This window comes from Bos taurus, chromosome 24, assembly GCF_002263795.3.
Source record: "Bos taurus isolate L1 Dominette 01449 registration number 42190680 breed Hereford chromosome 24, ARS-UCD2.0, whole genome shotgun sequence".
NCBI lineage: Eukaryota > Metazoa > Chordata > Mammalia > Artiodactyla > Bovidae > Bos > Bos taurus.
Window position 1 is genome coordinate 41,651,104 of NC_037351.1, and position 20,890 is coordinate 41,671,993.

At 48.9% G+C, this 20,890-nt stretch overlaps 1 protein-coding gene across 5 annotated transcripts in view; it reads right to left on the reverse strand.

Annotated features, from left to right (window-relative positions):
• Positions 1 to 857: 857 nt before the first annotated feature.
• Positions 858 to 20,890, reverse strand: part of PPP4R1 (protein phosphatase 4 regulatory subunit 1) — a 49,191-nt gene continuing 29,158 nt past the window's right edge. For 4 of the 5 annotated variants that reach the window (XM_024984603.2, XM_024984600.2, XM_059881049.1 and 1 more), the window contains 10 exons: positions 13,903 to 14,414; positions 11,131 to 11,279; positions 10,230 to 10,325; positions 8,666 to 8,851; positions 7,522 to 7,683; positions 5,223 to 5,323; positions 3,350 to 3,470; positions 3,131 to 3,265; positions 2,674 to 2,815; positions 858 to 1,953 (listed from right to left, as the gene is read on the reverse strand). In XM_024984603.2, the coding sequence (XP_024840371.1) occupies positions 1,790 to 1,953; positions 2,674 to 2,815; positions 3,131 to 3,265; positions 3,350 to 3,470; positions 5,223 to 5,323; positions 7,522 to 7,683; positions 8,666 to 8,851; positions 10,230 to 10,325; positions 11,131 to 11,279; positions 13,903 to 14,414 (1,768 nt within the window). In that variant the 3' untranslated portion in view covers positions 858 to 1,789. The remainder of the gene's footprint in view (positions 1,954 to 2,673; positions 2,816 to 3,130; positions 3,266 to 3,349; positions 3,471 to 5,222; positions 5,324 to 7,521; positions 7,684 to 8,665; positions 8,852 to 10,229; positions 10,326 to 11,130; positions 11,280 to 13,902; positions 14,415 to 20,890) is intronic. The other variant, XM_059881047.1, reaches the window with a different exon arrangement.

Below are 20,890 nucleotides of genomic sequence, written 5' to 3' on the forward strand. Positions count from 1 at the left end.
CAATCTTTCCCAGCATCAGGGTCTTTTCCAATGAGTCAGTTCTTTGCATCAGGTGGCCGATGTATTGGAGCTGCGGTTTCAGCATCAGTCCTTCCAATGAATATTCAGAGTCGATTTCCTTTAGGACTGACTGGTTTGATCTAGTGTAGAATTCTAATTAATTTACGGAACTGAAATGGGGGGGAAGGGACAAAGTATATCTTTATAGCCTAATAGCAGAGAACATGCATCTCAGAAACTAGGCTGACATCAAGAGGCCTTACCTCCTTCCGTCTCTGCTCTTACACTGACTCACAGATGCGTTCCCCTAACGCCTGCCCACCACCCCCATCACTTTTTACTCTGTGGCTCTGCCCTTATTACCTGCGTCACACATTACCTGTGTGTTTACTTTTTTGTTCATCTCCGTGAATCTGTCCACACACGTTCCCAGAGCACAAACATCCGGTTATAATGGAGGAGGAGGAACCAGAGGCTCATCTGTAATGACAAGCGCAGGAAGCAGCCTGTGGATCCCTGAGGTCTGAGGTCACAGTGGGCTCATGACATGCCTGGGGAGTCCCCACCAGCTGAGAAGACAGAACCGAAACCACGGGAGTGCCGCAGCCACTTGAGTGAGCATCTCTCACAGCCTTCACGAAGCTTGTCCACGCGGCGTCTCACTTGCCAGACGCGGGGCGGGCAGGCTTCACCATCCCCTCGCACGCACAGACCTGGGCTCAGAGGCCTTTCCTGGGAGTGAAGACCCCCCCCCAGGTGGTGGGAGGGTGGGGACCGGGGTGCATACTCGCCTTCGGGGGGGAGGCCCCGCTACCAGCCCAGGATGTGCACAAGTTTCAAAGAAGTTACCAAACTAGTTAAAAGACAAATATTTTAATCCAGTTTTCCCATTTTATACTAAAATCATTAATACAGGTCACAAATTGCATTTATTCTAGAAAGCAGTCAGAAGTGTGTCCGTTTCTGTATAGATCTTAGTAATAAATTTTATTTGGACAAGAGAACTTGTGCACAACAGTCCAAGAGCATGATTACAGACTGCGGCCCTCCCCGGGGGCACGGGGTATACAGTATGTGAGACAAGTTGCACCTCAGAGCCGATCATGATCAAGTTAAAAACACCTGACATACAGAATACGTGCTAATAAATTTCCTCCGGGTCATGACCAGCATGAAGAAACCAGGACACAGACGCTCGGCAGACTCTGTGAGTGTGCACAGCAATATGCTGCATTTAAGAGTCACAATCAGCTCCACGTAGTGTTAGCATTGAGCCCTCAGGAGAAATCCAAAAAATATCTCCTCCCCGTTTATGCACGGCTAAACTAGTCACACTTTGGGCTGGACGGGGCGGCGGCCACAGCCCCTGCAGGGCCCTGCCCGGGTGGACACGGCGAGGCCTGGTGCTGGCAGTCTCCACCTTCTGGCTGCGCTTCCGTCTCTCGGAGGTGAGATCAACCAGCGGGAAGCAAAGAGGCCTCGGCGTCGCATCCCTTCCAAGGAGAACGCTGGGCAATTCAAGTTTCGTTCAGTCAGGAAGACGGAAGGATTTAAGGCTTCGGTGACGATTATAATCCTCTGAGAAAAGTGTTTTCCCTTCAAGTCAAGACGAAACAACGGCGTTGACTGTACTTTCTCTTGACTCTGAGAATCCCTGGAATCGGTGTAGGCAACTTGCACCTGCAGCCGAGTGTCGTGGGAGGACGGGCCCCAAGGCTGTCCCGGCCACGCGTGGGCGCCAGTGGGACCTCGGCTCCCTGGGAGCGGGAGGCCCCCGGGACCACGCCAACTAGTAGGTGGAGGAGGCCGTGCTCAGGGCGTCTTCGGAGATCCTGGTGCTGGCCGGGTGGGTGCTGGCGAAGTACTTGACGTCGCTGTCGCGGTCCATCTGCAGGGCCATGATGGTCTGCTCCACGGCTTCCTGGTGACAGCTGGCGGAGGTCAGGAAGTGCTCTGCAAACAGGAAGTGCAGACAATCAGAGTTAGCTTTGTTGGATGACCAACAGTGACCCAGACTGACTCAAGTTCTACGGAAGAAACCCGAATGTAAGAGAATCAAAAATTTACCTTGTTTTTGTAACAGACTAAATCTTTTGAGATCTAATGGCAGCAATGCTAATAAATATATTAAAACTGGTGCTTGTTACAGCCATTACTTGACTTAGGTAGAGGAAAAACTTTTCCAAATACAAACTACCTACACAAAGAGAACCAGAGTCTTCTCCAAGCAGTCAGCGATGAATTCCCAAGGAGAAACAGGGAGCAACGTACAGGCCCCTGTGTCCTATTTCAAAGTTTGTCTACGCAAAACTCTACCTGTCCCCGATCATGAATCCAAACGTTCAAGGGACAGTTATCAGGCCTTTAGGTGGGGGCAATCTAACAGCTTGAGTCTCGAAGGAGGAGCTTACAATCTGCAGCAAAGCAGACACTAAGGGCACGTCCTCCGCCTGACACACACGCGCCTCCAGCCCCGACGGTGAGATGGAAGTCAGGTGGGTGCCGAAGGCATGGTCCTCGCTGGCTACCCAACTGGCCACACTACTGAGTTCAAAGTATGAAGACAAAGTCACGTGGAACAAGCGGGTGAAAGTTCAGCGTCCCTCTCCTCGCCCCGACTCGGTGTCAGACTCTCCTACAGCCCCAGCCCTCCCGCTCAGGCTGCCGGCCCACCTTTCTCCAGCAGAGTCTGTCTCAGTGTCTTCGCGAGCAGCACGCGCACATTGGGAACCCTGTCATTCGCCAAGGTGAGCAGGTGTGGCATCAGCTGCACGGCGAACTGGTCCATGGGCAAGCAGTCGTCCTCGATGACGGTCTGGGGACAGAGACCTGTGTCAGCTGCTGGCTCCATCGACCAGGCCGGAATGTCAGCCGGAGAAGCCCTTCAGAAACCGCTGAAGTGCCTCATAGTCCTGCGACTACCTTTAAACTAATACCCCGGGCACTCAGGAACTCGGCGTGACACAGTAAGTCCCCGGGAGATGCACAGCAGAGGCCTGGCGACATGTTTACCTTCACAGACCCGGGAACTCCACGCACCAATGGCCGCTACTGGGAGCTCGGGGGACAGGGAGCCCAGATAGCAAAGCTCTGCCCTCAGGGACAGGGCGGGAGTAAAGGGGGCCCTCACCTGGCAGACGAAGACGAAGGCCTGCCGCCCGGACCACCGCGGACAGCGGCCGAAGCTCTCCACCAGCTCCTGGATGAGGTCCGCCCCGAAGGTGGGCGGTGCTGCCCGGTGCAGCTTGCGCACCATCTCGCTGACCTGGGGGGACACGCAGGTGAGCCACACCGCTGTCCGACCTCACCGAGGCCGCTGCTCCAGGGCTGTAATAACGCGACCACCTACCAGCTTGTAGGAGATCCAGCGCACGGAGGACACCTTGTCCGCACAGAGGTTCAGGGCAATGGGGCGCAGGTAGTCGTACACATCCCGGGGGCTGTACAGCTCTAGGAGCAAGATGAGTTGTCTGCAGAGTGATGAGAGAGACAAAAACGTAGTCACAACCCCTCAGCCAGCACGAAAGACGGCTGCTCGCCTGCAGCACACGCCGTCCTGCTGGAGTCTGAGAGTGGAACGCACGGTGGGTCATGTGTGCAGTCAGGTAAACAACAAAGTGGCACGCAGACCCCGGGAGAGGTGCCCTGCAGACCCTGTCCAGCCTGGGAGAGTGGAGGAGGCCATGCCCTCGTGAGCAGAAGCCTCAAGCCCCCAACTCCATGGAAAGGCAGCAAAGCCTGTCAGCACCCCACCTGGAAGCTGGCCTGGAAGGCCAGACGGAGCCTCCTGAGCCGAGACCCCTTGTTGATGCCAAGCAAGAGTCTCGTCCTGCTGGAGCGCGGTGGGGAGCACTGCCCAGATGGAGCACAGATCCAGGCAGTGACACGGCCCCAGGGAGGGTGAGGCCTCCCCAGGACTGAGGCCCAACCAAGGGGAGAGAGGGCCTCCCTTTGCCCCGCACTGGGCAGCCTCCACCACGTAGGTGGCAACCCCAGCCCAGGGCTGGGAGAGCTCCAGGTAGAGCCCTCAGCAAAACGCAACGGCAGCCCATGCTGTGTAAAGTGCCCCGGGCACAAAGTTGACATGGAGACACCACCTGATGTGGCGCTGCTGCCTGGACGGACGCCCCGCGTCACACCAGCTGCAGAGAAGGAGGCCGGTGGGACAGAGCCCGGGTCAGTGACCCTGGAATGCGCTGAAATAAATACCCCAACCCCACACCCAGGCAAAGGTGTCTTCTGAAAATGCAGGTGATGCCCAGAATCCAGAATATTTAATAAAGACCTCTGACAATGCCCAGTTGAAAAACAAGCAATGGACTTGAAGAGACATCTCTCCGGAGAACAGGTACAAGTGGCCAACAGCATGTGAGAAGGTGAGCATCACTAATCACTGCGGAAACACACACCAAGGCCTACGGTGCAACTCTACACCTGCTGCGAAACTGGCTACAAGTAGAAAAAGAGGGAAGCGTGGAGAAATGCCCCCCTAACCCGGGCACACCCGTCACTGGTGGGGGTGCAAGAGCCGGCACCCGCTGTGGAAACAGCCACGCGGCTCCTCGATCAAATGAACACACAATCACTGGATGGCCCAGCATGTCCACCTCAAAAAACTGAAACCACCTCCTACCCACAGGTGTTCACAGCAGCAGCGCCCGCACCAGCTGAAACGCAGAACCCACTCAGGTGCAACGGGCTGACCGGTGGTGTGTTCACCAGAGCAGTGCACACGCGTCACAAGGAAGGTCATTCCGACAGCTGCCCCGCGATGAGCACGACAGCACGGCTGTGTGAAGGGGCCGCACACGCGCCTGCGGCTCACGCGGTGCCCCCTGGAGGAGATGCTCTCGAATGTACGGACACGGCGGACTGACTGGGCTGCGGGCGGGCGGGCGGGCGGGCGGGCGGAGGGTGGCCGGGCGTCCTTCTCGGATGAAGAGACGCTCTAAACGGGACGGGGGGACACTGCGCCAGCGGCAAAGGTGCTTGAGTGTATTTTACCACAATTAAAAAACGAAGGTGACAGAGTCTTAAAAAAAAAATCTGTGAGAACCCACTGCCAGTCAGACCCCACATCACAAGCCGCATGAAAAGAGCTGGACACCAGACAGAAATGAAGATCCACGCGGTGACGAGGAAGTAAACCCACGGCAGGCAGAGGGGGAGCAACACCCCCACCCCCCAAACACCCCAAGGGTCGTTCAGTCGTGAGGACTCACTCGGCCAGCTCGGCTCGGAAGCGCCAGTTTCTACTGTTGTCAGTCACCAAGAACTCCTGAAGCTGATACAGATACTCTCTTCTTTTGTCGATGTGAAGAAGCTGAAGAAACAAAATAAGCGCGTTCACGAGGACGAGGCAGAGATAGTTTCCCTCACCTGCTGCTGAGCAACTGTAAACCATGTGCCAGTCCTGGAGGAGGACAGACGCCGTCTCCAGCGCTGGCTGAGGCCCACCTCCCCTGATACGCCACCCACCATCAGGAGGCAGTCTCTGCTGCCTGGCCCAGCGTATGGCCTCCTTTGGCCTCCGCTGCGCGGTGCCCCCACCCCGCCCCCACCCCAGGGCCACCCCGAGGAGGCACCGTGCTCCTGCTCACACATCTGTGCCCAGTGCATGGCACTGTAATGGCACACAGTAGGTGCTCATAAATACTTGAGTGAAAAAAATTAATTTATCCCAATAACTGTTCTGTAAATACTTGAAAGTAGCTTCATAGTCAATGAGGGGCAACCTCTAAAAGTTGATGTGTCTATTAGTCGTTCAGTTGTGCTCGACTCTTTGAGACCCCATGGACTGTAGCCCACCAGGCTCCTCTGTCCATGGGATTCTCCAGGCAAGAATGTTGGAGTGGGTTGTCATGCCCTCCTCCAGGGGATCTTCCTGACCCAGGGATCAAACCTGGGTCTCCTCCATTGCAGGCAGATTCTTTACCATCTGAGCCACAAAGAAACAGTCTAAGCTTAAACTCAGTATTCTGACTCTCTAGCTTCAGGGAGTACATTCTAACGACAGTGTGCTAAAGGAAGTCCTGACCACTATGTGGCTGGTTTCATGTTGACTTATTATTGGAGCAATTCTGAAACTTTTTCATTTGCTCAACTAAATTAGCAAATGACTAAATATGGTAATGATGCTAAAAAACAGAGTTTTTACCACAAGAAAAAGTGTGAAGAAAGGAGAGGAAATGGTACTGGACTGGAAGTGAAGACACCATATAAACTAAATGCCTTTTCAAACCCCCTCCCCAAGCTCTTGTCCCCTAAGAACGAGGGCCTGGAGCTCAGCTCCAGATGCCCAGGCTCCCCAGAAAGGACCAGGGCTGCTGGGTAGACAGGAGAAGCCGGGCCTGAAAGTGAGACGTGCCTGGACATGAAGGGCAGAAAGGACAGAGAAGGTGGCTTCAAGGGCTTTCAGTTGCCAAATTCATGCTTCAAACAAACAACAGAAATGGATTATGTTACACAGAATAAAAAGGTAATTCTGGAGCCCACACTGATACTATTTAAAAAAAAAAAAAAAAAAAACTTCCAAAAGGCAGAGGAAGAGAAGAAAAAGGTTATCTTTACAGGAAATACTAGTAAATACAGAAAGAGTTATAAAAATAGAACACTGGTATTTTACAATCCACACAGTCATAAGTGATTCGGGGGGAGCTGGGTACAGACGCACGAGTGCAGAAGCAGCGGGGAGAGACGCTCAGAGCCTGAACGCACTGCCCACTGAGGAGGCGCCGACCCATGACCAGGAGCCTGGACTCAGCACCACCGGGGCCCCAGGAGCCCACACCGTGTTACCCCTGAGAGGAGACCCGGGACCCATGCAGAGAGGCCGTGCCCCTGCCCGCACCACCTGTGAAACTAAATCTGACTAGTTGACAGCGCTCAGACATTTCAAACTGGGGACATTCGGCAAGATCACCGGCCCAGTCTCTTCAAACAGGCCCAGGCCACTGAAGGTGGGCGTAAGGGAGGCTGATCTGAAGAGACACTTCAATTCAACATGCGATTCCCCACTGGGGTCTGAGTCGAGGGAACAATCCAGGACAGTCTGAGAAACTGTGATTATAATTCTCCTGCACCTCAGACTTAGGACTACGGTAGCTGCCCAGGGCTAAACCATTTATGGTCAGCGCTCTCCTACTGGAGACCACGGTCCACATCAGAGGGTGAGGACAAGGGGGCCTCTCGGAGTTCCCACACACCACAGAAGGCTGAACGTCTACGGGATTTTCTGTGTTCAGTTCGGTAATGTTTGAGAAAAAAATGTACTAATGTTTGTAACCATGATCTAACATCATTTCCAAAGGAAACTCAGTGTGATTTTTAAATTAAACACTAAAGTGACACCAGCAAAACTGATCAGAGTGGGACTATTTTCTCAGTCACCTTTTGCCATCAAGCTCATGGCGACATTTCTCACGGAACACACGGGAACCTATCTTGATGGCAGCGTGGAGTCAAAACTCTAAATCTACAGTGGAAGTCCAGTGTTTTACTGTAAAAGGACTTAAAAGTTACCTTCAGAAAGTCGTGCAAGTGCTTCAGGACACCTATCCTGACTTCATCGAGGTCTTTTAAAAATCCATTAAAAATTGGGACCAGGTCTGCAGCTGTGAGCTGGTCTCCCAGGATGACGGCGAGCTCGTGGATGGAGAAGGCTAACGTTCTTCGAACCTTCCACTGCACGAGTGAAGACAACGGCATTAGTGAGCTGAACACAAAGTCCTGGTGCTTTAGCGTCCGGACAATACACGAAGGCTAATTTATATCTGAACAGTGTTATTAACCTCAAGTGAAATCAAAATAAGATAGTAATAATAGATACCCAGTTTAAAATGCTCACTTTCTATCAAAAACTGGCAGAATAACATCAAGTCCCTCAGAGTATGTATCATTCCCATTTTCACTGAGGAAGGAATACAACGCTTGGCGAGCTCAGTGGAGGGGACCCGACTTCTCAGTGGTGTCCCCCTCCTGACTCCACACGGTCTACCCTGGATTAAAAACAGCCCTAAAACATATTCTTAAGGAACTGGCCATTAAAGAAATACAAGATTGGGGAAATCTCTTGAAGGCAGCCCTGGAAAAGAACCACTGAACAGGAATGCCCTATAGGCAACTTTATGTCAAAAACTTATTTCTCTTCATGTGATCTTAACTTAAAAATTTACTTTGTTATTTTGCTTAAAACTTTACTTGCTGAGAAGCTGGTTAGGACAAGGGGTTTATCCCCATTCCCAAACACCAGGACCTCTTCCTGAGATAGAACGCTGTGCCCACAGCAATGTGCCCCCAAGGAGGAGGACGGGGTGCTCGGAGGAGCCCCCGCCCCGCTCAGAGCCATCCCGTCACTGTCACCACAGCCACTAGAGGCCGGGGAACAAAGGCGGAGAACCGCTCAGACAGGGCCACCAGCCTCTGCTACTGTTTCTGCGGGAAGGGCCTCACTTTCTTAAGAATTAATCTGCACATACATTTCAGACTACAGCGCCAGCACCTCTGTGAGTTGGGGACGTTGGCAGTTCAAATGGGAATCGGATTTTAGGGGTTTAGTCCAAAAGAAGGCGCGATGTGCGAGTGGAGGGAGAGCCTGGACCCGCAGGGAGACCCTCTGCACGCAGCCCCGCGCCCCGGCCCCCAGGTTTGGCCGGCGGCCCCACACCTGCATGTCCGAGGCCAGCGTCTCGTAGGTCTCGCGCAGGCAGTGCCAGTTCTGGCGGCCAAGCGTCAGCGCCACGCCCGGCAGGCTGTAGGCACAGTGCTTGGCAATCTCGGTGTCCACGGTCTGTGCCCGCGAGGGGTCGGTCATGGACAGGTACTGGTCGAGCAGGGCCTGGGGCACCACGTCCTACACGAGACAGGGTGAGACTTTGTAGATTAGGTACGCTCATGTTAAATATCTGGATTTAATGCAGCATCTCATACAGCAGGAAAAACCTGTCTCCACGTCTCTAATAACTGAAAGATGAGAAAACACGCAAAGGGAAATACATGTATCAATGAATAAAAGTACCTCTAGGACAAAGACGACAAACAAGACCTTAAAACAGGAAACAGCTTAGACGACGATGAGAACTGTTGACTAAATTTACAAGACGCCAGAAACAAGAGCAGGTGGTTCAGTGCTGGCAGAGATTACAGAGTCTGGAGTGACCCAGAGACCCAGAGGAAACGGGCCTGCTCCTGCGCCGTCACCAGCCAGCATCTTAAAGCCACCACCACCACCTCCAGAGGGGAGTTTTAGCAAGTATGGAATTGCTTGAAGTGTGGAAGCAATTGGAAACTTGAAGTGTGCACACCTCTAACAACCTGTATGGATGATCTTGGGTGATACAACTTGGCAAGGAGCTGTAAGATAAAGGCACAACTGCTGCCTTGGGTGAAAAACCAAGTGGGTGCTGGAGATAACTGTGAGGGAAGCTCAGTTCTGAACTTGGTAAACCTATTCTCTACTTTTAAAAATAAAGTGGAAATTCATGGAACCAATGAGACAGTCTGTATGTACTGGCTTGGAAAGCGTGCTTTAAAACACTGTGAATGTGGACTCCATTTTTAATCAACAGAACAAACAAAAATCAAGGATTTGCCCCCTCTGGCCCAGGCACCATCATGATGCATGGGCTTCACCTGTAATGTCATTGCACACCTGCACACCCGCCACAGCCCTGCCCACATTGGGGGGGCAGGGGGGTTGTTGTGCTGGGGTTGGGGCGGAGGTGGATCTGTGTTCCTGTGCAAAAGAGCTCAAAGACACGATGTTTTTAAAACGAAAAGAAAAAAAGGCACCACCACACCCCAGCGGTCCCACACTTGAAGCCTCTGCCGCAGGTCACCCTGTGGCCGACGGCACCTCATGGCGGCTCTGGCCCTGTGTCCACGTTCTCCTCTCTGAAACCCAGCTCCACCTTATAAGCCACACAACCCAGGCATGAAGACCAGGCGTGAAAGCCTGTCTGTCTCTGAAAGACAAAGGTGCGCACACATGTGCTCATGTGCCCGCAGACACGCTCTAAGGAAACAGGAGGAGGGTGGCTGTGGTCACCCTGGGGGAAAGGGGTCATGGTGTGAGACCTCTGTCTCTGCTTGTCCTCCACTCCACTGCTTGAATCTTCTCATCAAAAATATGACACACAAGCACTCCTTTCCAAAACATTATCAGAAGGGCAAAATTCGGGGAGAAGTGGGTTGAAAAGCAGAGTGAAAGTAACATGTTTGGGGTCACTGACCTGGACTTTAGCTCTCCTTTCTTCATCGGGGCTGAAGCCACTGCTGGTGCCCGAGTCCGAGTCATTGTGAATGTAGTGGAGGGCAGAGTCCATGGTCTGCTGGGAGAAAAGTCACTTAGACAGCCACCCCTGTCAGGCAGCTCCCTGCTCTTACACCATCTAAACTGCTCACCTTTCATGACCTCCAAAAGACAGGAATGCATATAAAGTCTTCATGCTTTTCAACGTTTATAAACAGATGTAAGACCTCCTAAGAGTTCTCCTGCCTCAAGTCAAAACTTGCAGAATACGCTACTTAAGGTTTAAAAATAAATTCCAGAAGAAATGTAATTGAAAAGCAAATTCAGAAGTAATTTTGAAAAGGCCCAAGTATCTAAAATTAGCAATCAATAAAAACAGTACTTAGACGTACTACAGTCGACTCTTCTACGGTATGTCATGTGCAGTTTTTCTTCTACTGTTTCTATTCCTGGCTATTTCTAATTTCACAAATATACCTTTTTTTCTTGTCACAGATGACACGGTAGCATGGGGAAAGCCAGTGCAGGACACAGGCTGGGGGCCAGCACAGCCCACACCCACTCCTGGCCTCAAGTCCCGATCTTCGCTCAACACCATGCTCGCTGCAGGGAGAGGCCGGTCAGAGACCCAGCGCCTCTCCAGAAAGACACGGGAGGAGTTCGTCACCCCAACAGAGAGCTCTGCCCCCTGCGGTGCCCTCACCTGGGCTGCGGTGGGCAGGTGGGGAGTACGGACCAACTGCTAACTCCAAGTACCAGCAGTGACCCTTGGGTGTCACAGAGATGGCACACGGTGACTTTATGAAGAAGGGGGGCACTAAGTGGCCGGGATGAGCCCCATGGCCACCCGCGAACATGTGCCCGCCCCGCAGCACCCTCACCTCCTCACTGATCAAAGGCCCTGCGGCGTCATGGTCGAGCCGGCAGCTGGGGAGCTCGTCCTGGGGGGCCCTCCGGGGGGCCTCGCCAGCCTCATCACCGGCGTCCAGGCTGGAGGCGCGCAGGGCAGCAGCCAAGACGTCCACCTGTGCTGTGGGCGGAAGGACAGCTGTGAGCAGGGCCGCTGTGCGGGACTCCCCCTGCGCGGACGCTGTTATGAGCTCAACGAGGCGCAGTGTTCTGGGGACACTACCCTCGAGAAGCTGGAGAGACCACTACTGTGGTCAATCATTAGTTTTCCCAGGGAAGAAGTAGAAAACTAATACGCTTTCATGAGATTAAAGTGTTTACCCACTACTGTGCATTATTCTGCGTTAGTATGAGAAGAGGTGCTATCTAGTCAATTTCAAGGTCAGTGAACTATGTTTTGGGGACCATGAGCGGGACTGGCTTACTTACTAAGCCACCTTAGCAGGAGAGCAGTCACACAGACCCTGCCAACATAAAACACGGGAATTACAAAGACGTCTGTGGCAGTCACATTTAAACATCTCACATCTTACTCTGGTTTATTTATATTTTCCTCTAATATTTTTAAGTGAAATCGGTGACTTGCCCCAAACACAGGGATCCCAAACAAGCACTGTCTTGCTCTCGGGAAAGCAAAACAACAGATCACCAAGCAGCAGTGCTCAAGTCTGATACATAGCATTGTCTACAACTTTTGAGTTACATCTTCTGTATAAAAGTTGTTGAAAGCGAAGATAAGCATTCTTCCTCCTCTGCCCCTAACAAATGAGGAATTTAGCAAAAAAAAAAAAAAAAAAAAATTTTTGTTTAGCATTAATTCAAGTAATAATCCACTTGGATGCTCAAAACATAGGAATTTATAAAGTTTAACTGCAAATTTACTTAGTACAAAGATGAGAAAGCGGGCTCCTGCTCTACTTAAAGATGATTAAAAAGCAATCAGCATTTTTTAAGATAGCCTATTACCATGCTACAGCATTTATAAAATTTACTATAAAGTTTCCTGTGAGTTACTGGCAGCAGAGACACAGGAAATGTACAGGATGACGAGCTGACTGAACACATTACACTGAGGTGTCCAATTGTGAAAGCTTACTCGTGGACTGTATCCCCACTCTTCCAGGAATCTCAGCGGCTATCTTTACTAATCCTTTAGTCACTTCTGCTCCCCTTTTAGAATCCTCTGAGTTCCCACAAGGAAACCACTGCAGTAATAAAGGAGGCCAACTGTCCGGTCCATGCTCTGGACTGGGCAAGTGCTCTGTCCCCGGTAGACACGGCAGGGGGGGTCTGTGTCCCTGACCCCCGATGACCCTGTCCCAGGAAGCCTTTCACAGAGCATACCTCACACAGGCAGCCTGCTCCGCAGGGCGCTCTGTACACGCCTGCTAGTCAGCCAATTCTCTAACACCTAATAAACATTAATGGGAATATTGAATATGCTACTTTAAATGCTTTTTAAACAAATAAGCTAAAAGTAATCTGTGTAGTTTGCTTTTTGAAAAGAGCTATACGGACATATGAGTTTCATATGTGTGTTTCCCATCGTCAAACAGTGACTAACACTGTTTGACTTAAAATTTACAGCCTGTAATTGAGATTTTGGTACCAATACTATATTACGATTTATTTATTTCTCTAATTCAGCTCTTAAACCTGCTACAATTTAAATGCGTCATGCCATTCTTTCTGTCCGCAATGCTGATGTTTGATAACAGTTGTTCATCGACTAAATCATCCAGCATCCCTTACCCAGCACCTTGCATGTGCCACGTGAGTCTTCCAGACAGTGACCATATAGTGACAACAGACGCCAAAGCCCAACGAAGACAACTGCTGACCTCACCTCCACTGGTGAAATTTCCCAAGTTTAAATGTAACTAGATTTTGTGTGTTTAGAAGGACACTGAAGGTATGGCTCTGTCTGCTGCAGGGATCTGCTAACACTGGGCAAACTGACAGTTTACAAAGAACAGAGAAGCCCACAGAAGATCTGGAGACTTGCAGCTTGGGGATTTTTCAAAACTGCTTTCTGTTTTACGGTGACATTCCAGATTGCCCTGATGGTTAGCGTGGTCAGGAACCCTGATGATGCTCTGATGTCACCGGCGTCAGATGCCCACGCTCAGACCGTAAACCACTCCCAGTACACACCCCCTGAATGGGGCAGCCTGGGCCCTCTCCCCACACCCCTATTCCACCATGTGAGAGCAGCTTGCTATTTTTACAGTCACACACAGCGACCTTCAAGGCTGCCTTTCACAATGGCAGAACCCAGGTGACACATGTGTAACCCACTGGGAACAAGGGCTGAACTGGGGCACGAAAACGCCAGGGTGACCCTCACCCATGAGCACCGCATCCTGCTTCACAGGAAGACGGGCATCTCATCCCCGCTAACAGGTCACGGGCCTTCCTACACAGTCCTCCTTCTGTAAAACAAAGCACTGTCTATTGAGACCCAGGGCAGATGAGTAGAGGCAGGACTCGAGGTTTAACCCGTAGACCAGTGAGTGTGTGTGAACACATCAGAGCGATCTGTGAACCAGGACACTGGAACCTGCTACATTCAGACAATGACAAGGTCCTCTAAAATTTACTCCCTAAAATGCAGACCAATCATACTCAAGATAAGAATGCATGATGACAATGGTTGATGGCAATTTTTAAAGGGTAATCTTTCTGGCAGAAAAAAATCAGAAAGTAACATTTCATCAGAACAAAGAACCAACTCCCTCCCATACCTTTCACGTCGGGGTCGTCAATGTGTGGCTCCAGGTTTTCTATCATCTCCTCCAGCTCCTTCCTGGTGGCCATGGTGATGCTGGCGGAGCCGGGGGCGGGCACTTCGGGCTCCACATCCAGCCCCTGTGGGCCAGGCTCGCTCCCGGAGCCCTGCTGCAGCTCCACGTCCAGGTCTATCTCAGGGAGAGGAGTCCTCCAGAAGTGGAAGGAGTTGTACAGCTCCTGGTCCAAGGGAGCTGAGTCCTGTGCACCGGTGCCCGCCTCTGGCTGGGACGCTAACCCGCAGGGGCAGGGCTCTTGCTCCTCCTCACTGCCAGCCGCGTCTGGGGGAGGCTCCGGGGACAACCGGAGAGGTGAGGAGCTCTCCGCGGGAGCGCTCAGTTCACCCGGCGGCTGCCTCAGGGTTTCAGCACCTTCCGCCAGTGTCTCTTCCAGGTGGACTCTGGAATCGCCCCCAGTGGGCCTGGCCTCTATGTCCTCTGGAGCATCTGCACCCCTGATCTTTTCACTGCTTCATTTGGGAAAAAGAGAGTCAAAGTATCAAGATAATTCCTGAAGAAAACCAATAAAAGATACTACTTAAAGCTTTTAGAGTTAAAATTAAATATTAAAGACTTTTATTTTTAAAAATATTAACTTTAAACATTAAATACTAAAGATTACAAATTATCCATACAAATTCAGCAGTTTGTGTATATCACTGATGATGCTTCTTTTTCCATCAGGTGTTCTGTGTTCAGAGAAGCAAACATCAGTTAAGTCTAGATATTAAACTACCAGGTATTAGTTGAAGAAGGTAATTAAGAACTGTGATGATACAATACCATGCTAATTTCAATAATAAACTAAAAAGGAACAGTAGGAAGATAAATTCCCACAGGGCATTTTAAGCTAAATACATCTTTTAAATTATCTGATTTTTAGGATTGTTCCAGTGACATACTGACAAGCTGAGAATTAAAACCGCCTTGCCCACACTGAAAAGAAACAAACCCCTCCATGCAGCACTAGAAAAGATCCTTATTTACTATCTTACAAAATACATTCAAGTCCACTTAAGTGTAAATACAGTTAATTCTACTTCTTCTGCACTTTCAGCTCTACTCCCAGATGTTTCCCCCAAGTAGGAGTCATGACCTAATTGGTAGAGAGATGGTACAAGCCACTAAACGTAAAGCTCATTAGTCACTACATCCATCACTGGAGTTAAGTTTATCCCCTAAAGTTTATTTGACTCAATTACATTTAACAAATGTGTACTGAGCACCTACTAGGAGCCAGGAGGTGACATTGTACTGAGGATCTGTGTGTGAATGAGACTCAGGTCCTGCTCCTGAGGTTGTAATTAGAGGCAAAGAGCAACAGAGCAGGTGACCACCGGCAAAGCAGTGCATACAGAAGCATACCCATGATCATAGGAGGTGGGGATGGGAGGAAGGCTTCAGTGGAAACAACAGGAATTGTGTCTGAAGAACAACCAGTCAGCGTTTGCGAGGCTTGAGGGGAAGCGAGCTCAGACGCTTTCATAAAACAGAAATGCGAATGTGATGGCTGAGAGAGGAGACTCTGCCGTCTGCATGGGCCGAGTTGGGATCTACATGCAGTTCCGGGTGGTGACGCCCTGGGAGAGTGGTCAGACCCTGAGCCAGACCAGAGGGGACTCAGGAGGATGAGCGTGGGCTGGGCCTGCGTGTCCACACACCAGGCGTGCAGAGTAACCAAGAGTGCGGCATTCCTCTCGTACAAAAGGGTGCGTGCGGCGCAGGGAGAAAAGTCTGAAGAGATGAAGAACTGGAGATGCAGGAGGCTGATGGAATAGCTGGCAAAGCCACGTCTTTCTCGGGAGGACAGACGGGGGCTGAGAACACAGGCGGGCAGATGAGACAGGTGATGAGACACCTCTCTCTAAGAACCATGACAGGGAGGTGAGGATGGACACATGTCAGGTGAGTGTGTGGGGGAAAATTAAAGGTGCTCCCCTGAAACTCAGACCCTTGAATATACAGAATAAAAGACATTACACAGGAGGCTCCCCGGCCTGCACCCTGGCAGGTGACGGCACCACCTACGTGATACCCTGGCCACCGTGCGTGGTCTCGGGAGGTCACCTCTTCCCGGATTAGGTTTTGTCTTGTAGGAATGTTTACACTGTTTTCAGAAACAATTTTCTGAAAACAGCATGATTATTTTACAAAGCGGTTTTAGATACAGATACAAACATTTTAAAAAGGCATCTGAAAACAGACCACACAGTGACAGCATTTAAAATTCTGGTGCTTCTCCTTCGTTCTGATAAACCATAAACCAGGCCACGTGTACATGCAAGCTGTGTGAGCGCGAGTCTCGCCCTGCACGCACACTGCGGGCTCCACGTGCACACCCTGCTCATAAGGCGAGGGGCTGGCTGTGAGGCCTACAGCACCTGGAGCTCCCCACCAGTCCTCCAAGCCAGTGCTCCCGTGTGTAACAAACGTCCTCCGTGTGCGTATGAATTGCATGACGTTTTTCCAACCATCTTCTCTATTAAAGATATTTTTTCTTTTGTTTTAAAAAATGATTGGGATAATTGGTAATATTTGAATGAAATCTCTAGATGACAGTATTGTATCTATTTTAACTTTTCAATTGTGGTAATGAGACTGTGGTTATGTGTTCACGTCTGTGTGTTTTGAGGAAATACAGAGTGAAATATTTAAGAAAGAATATCATGTCTAAAACTTATCTCAAAGAACTCAGAAAAATAATAAAGCAACTATGGTAAAATCTTAACATTTGAAGAAATCTAGAAGAAGGGTTTATGGGATTCTCTGTGCTATTTTACAGCTTTTTTGATATTATGCAAACTAAATTTTAAAAATCAAAGCAACAGAATGTTGCTTGGTGGGGGTGGGGAGCAAATGACTGAAACTTCAGACGTCATCTGTTATCTGAAGAACTTAATAAATTTCCATTTAAAATTCACAAACAGAACCCAATTCAAAGCCAATTAGTTTGGAAAACTATTCCAAGGGCCTGAAGCTCCTTTATCACTGCCCCATCTTGCATTAAAGTTAAATTTTAACATTCTCAGCAGGAAAAGCAGAGTCACCAGCCAAGTCACTCTATCTGCTAATGAAAAATTACTAATCTGTCCTGACTTCAAACTCCTGCTACAGTTTTCAAGAGAGAAAAACATCTTCCCTCACATGAAATTCTGCAAATTATTAAATTCTGTATGAATACCAGTTGACTCAAACTGTCAAAAATATAAATTCTCTAAATATGCTTTTTCCTGAAGCTGAGTAATAACCAGTGCACCATCAAGCTGCTGAAGATGGTCAGGATTCTGACCTTCCTAACAGTCTTGCAAACACTGCCATACATGCAAACGCCGTTCGGAGAAAGGAGGAGAGGGGTTGGCACAGTGAGCAGAGCACCCAGCTCCTCGGCGCCAGAGGGTCAGCCAGGAATGCGTCTCCACCAGCACCCACGTCCCCTCGGCATCTACACTGGCTGACAGTTAACATCCGTAGGGTCCAGGTGAGCCAAGACCCTGGCCTAGGAAAGTGACTGGGGAACCGCTGGTCCCAGAAGTGCATGGGCATGCGGGGCAACAGCAGACACGGAGTCCACGTGCTCACTTAATGGAGTCTCAACATCAGTGAAATACTTCCAGATTTAAACCAATAACAATCAATTTTACTTACACAAAGTTAGCTTTACACTAAAGGGACAAAGACTACCAAAAACGATTCAGTTACTTAAGGCTTTTGGGATAAAATCCATTACTTTCTTACATTAACTCATTTGAGATTTATCACGTGCTGAGCGCATGCCAGGGCTGGTGATGGTGTGAGAACACAAGATAAACCCAGGCTACTGCGCAGGGGACCTGCAGTCTGTGGATGTCGTGTGCGAGCACAGGATGAGGAGACAGGCCCACATCAGCGCTTGTTCTCCAGCGCTCAAGACAGGATGAAAACGCTCTGGGTTTCCTCCAAGACACTGAGGTCGTCCGTCCAGACAGCTCTCTGTTAAATGAGGTGTGGGCAGAAGAGGATGGCATCCCAGACAGGAAGAGGGAGACCCAAAAGGCAGCAGCATGTGCAGAGAGTAATGTGATATTAATACCTGGTTTAGCTAAATGGAAGACGGGGTGCTCATTTCAGATAACAGTGCAAATCTCAACACTTAACCACTCTGGAAGCACCTTTCTCAACACCTTCAAAGAAGCCCGATCCAGGGAGAGTGAGAGAGAAACCTGGCATTTTATAAAGTCAGGGGTTTATAATCAATACATGCTTCAAAGAGTAGTAAGTGATATTAAGTATCTCCAGGATCAGATGAAACAATACAAACAAAATAAACAGCAGTGGAAATACATTGCCAAAAACTTGTTTTGTAAGACATCTGCTTGAGAAATCTGAATTCTAGGAAACTCAGAGGACCCTGAGAACAAGAACCAAGTCCTGTGTATCTGGCTACAGTCACTGGTTCATAGTAGGTGTTCAATTAAGTTTTGCGAAATCAACCAATCAACCAACCTTAAAAAGCAAAACTAGACTTAAAGCAGCTCAACACGTATTTAAGAGTGGGCCATCCAGCTAATGGCTCTGAGATGAATAATACATGGAACTACATGACGGTTTACAATATCTTACAAAATTCTTTGCAGCCAGGAACTGCCTCCTCCCTCCACCAACGTCATTAACACAAGTCAACAAAGTCTAAAAATATAGCAGAAGTCCAATGCTACAATAGCACTGACCTGACACTAAGACAGACCTCATTACAATGGAAGGGGAGTTAAGGTTTGTAGCCAAAAGATAACTAACAGTCTTTAAACGGCTCTTCCAACAAGATCCTATAGAAGCAGTCCAGCAAAATCACCAGCCATGTTTGGCCACACCAATGTTTTTGTCAATAAAGTTTTATTGGAACACAGTTGAGCCCACACACCACGGACTGTCTGCAAAGACAAGGTGAGTAGTTCTGACAGAGACTTAAAGTATTTACTGCAGGTCTTTTACGGGAAGTCTACTCATCCTTGTCCTATACGATTCTCTGTAAATTTACATTATCATTTCCTAGACTTTTTCCAGATTCATAAATAAATAAAAGCTATGCAACAGTCTTTATACAATTAGTGCCACTAGCGAAAAGGTTGCTGATGTTAACACTGAAGAGTAGAAAACCCCCACCGCCCATCATCACTGAAAAACGTCCTGCAGCAATGGTTTTCAAAAGAAGTGACTTTCCTTGCTAGGAAGACAGCTTTAGGGTGATTCTTCTTCCTTCACAGAGAACAGTACCTTGGGTTTGTTTGACTATTTAGCAGGACAGGAGAAGAACGGGCAAAAAGGTAGAACAAGGCAGCAGAGAAGAAAGGAAGGAGTGCCAAGTCACAACATCAAGAGAGGAAATGCCACAGAACCAAGACCTACAGAAGAAAACGACCATTAGCATTGTGACAAGGGGGACGGGTGCCCAGGGAACTCGGCCCAAGGGCACACCTGTCAGAGTCTGTGTGTGTTTCCCGTGCACTAAGTTAAGTTAGGTCTGGGCTGTTTTCCCCCAAGGATATACTAAATCGTAAAAACTAAAACTCAATTTAAAATTAAATGCAAAAAAAAAAAAAAAACATTTTTAAGTAAAAATCAGAGGTGTCCTCTAAGCTTTAAAATTTGGTTGCCTTATTGTTGTCATTCAATCTCTAAGTCATGTCTGACTCTTTTCCATCCCATGGACTGCAGCATGCCAGGCTCTTCCCTGTCCTTCATCAACTCCCGGAGTTTGTCCAAACTCATGTCCATTGAGTTGGTGATGCCAGCCAACCGTCTCATCCTGTGTCCTCCCTTTCTCCTCCTGCCTTCAATCTTTCCCAGCATCAGGGTCTTTTCCAATCAGTCAGCTGTTTGCATCAGGTGGCCAAAGTACTGGAGTTTCAGCTTCAGCATCAGTTGTTTCAATGAATATTCAGGGTTGATTTCCTTTAAGATTGACTGGTTTGATCTCCTTGCTGTCCAAGGGACTCTCAAGAGTCTTCTCCAGCATGACCACTTGAAAGCATCAGTTCGGTGCTCAGCCTTCTTTAGGGTCCAACTCTCACATCCATACATGACTACTGGAAAAACCATAGCTCTGACTATATGGACCTTTGTCAGTAAAGTGGTGGTCTCTGCTTTTTAATATGCTGTCTAGATTTATCATAACTTCTGCTTCCAAGGAGCAAGCGTCTTTTAATTTCATGGCTGCAGTCACCGTTTGCAGTGATTTTAGAGCCCAAGAAAATAAAATCTGCCACTGTTTCCACTTTTTCCCTTTTATTTGCCATGAAGTGATGAGACCAGATGCCACGATCTTAGTTTTTTGTCTTATTAAATGCTCTTAAAAGTTGATATTTCAGTTAATAAGTACACCCGTGGTACGTGGTTTAGTGGCTAAGTCATGTCTGACTCATATGATCCCATGGACTGCAGCCTACCAGACTGCTTGTCTATGGGATTCTCCAGGCGAGAATACTGGAGTGGATTGCCATTTCCTTCTCCAGAGAATCTTCCCAACCCAGGAATCAAACCCAGGTCTCCTGCATTGCAGGCAGATTCTTTACTGACTGAACTATAAGGGAAGCCCCAGTAAGTACACCAACTTAGAGCTTATCATTAAAATATTTCCCCCTCAATTGACAAATAATTATGATTACTGACATAGTCATTATTCTGCAGACAGAGAATTGAAGATCCAAAAGGAAATTGACTAAAGAGGAAAATAACGGTAAGAAACTGTATAGTAACATATACTCCTAAATTAGGTTTTACTCCTTGAAAAACCAAACCCTTTAAATTGTATAACCATTACTTTATATTCTTTGTTAAGTGTTAACAGATGGTTTACTAGGTAAATTAATTATTAAATAAACTTACTCAAAAATTATCGACTATCACGACAGCTTTCTATGTGCCCAGCACCGAGCTAGTTGTTACATGCATCTTCATCTTCTCATTTCAA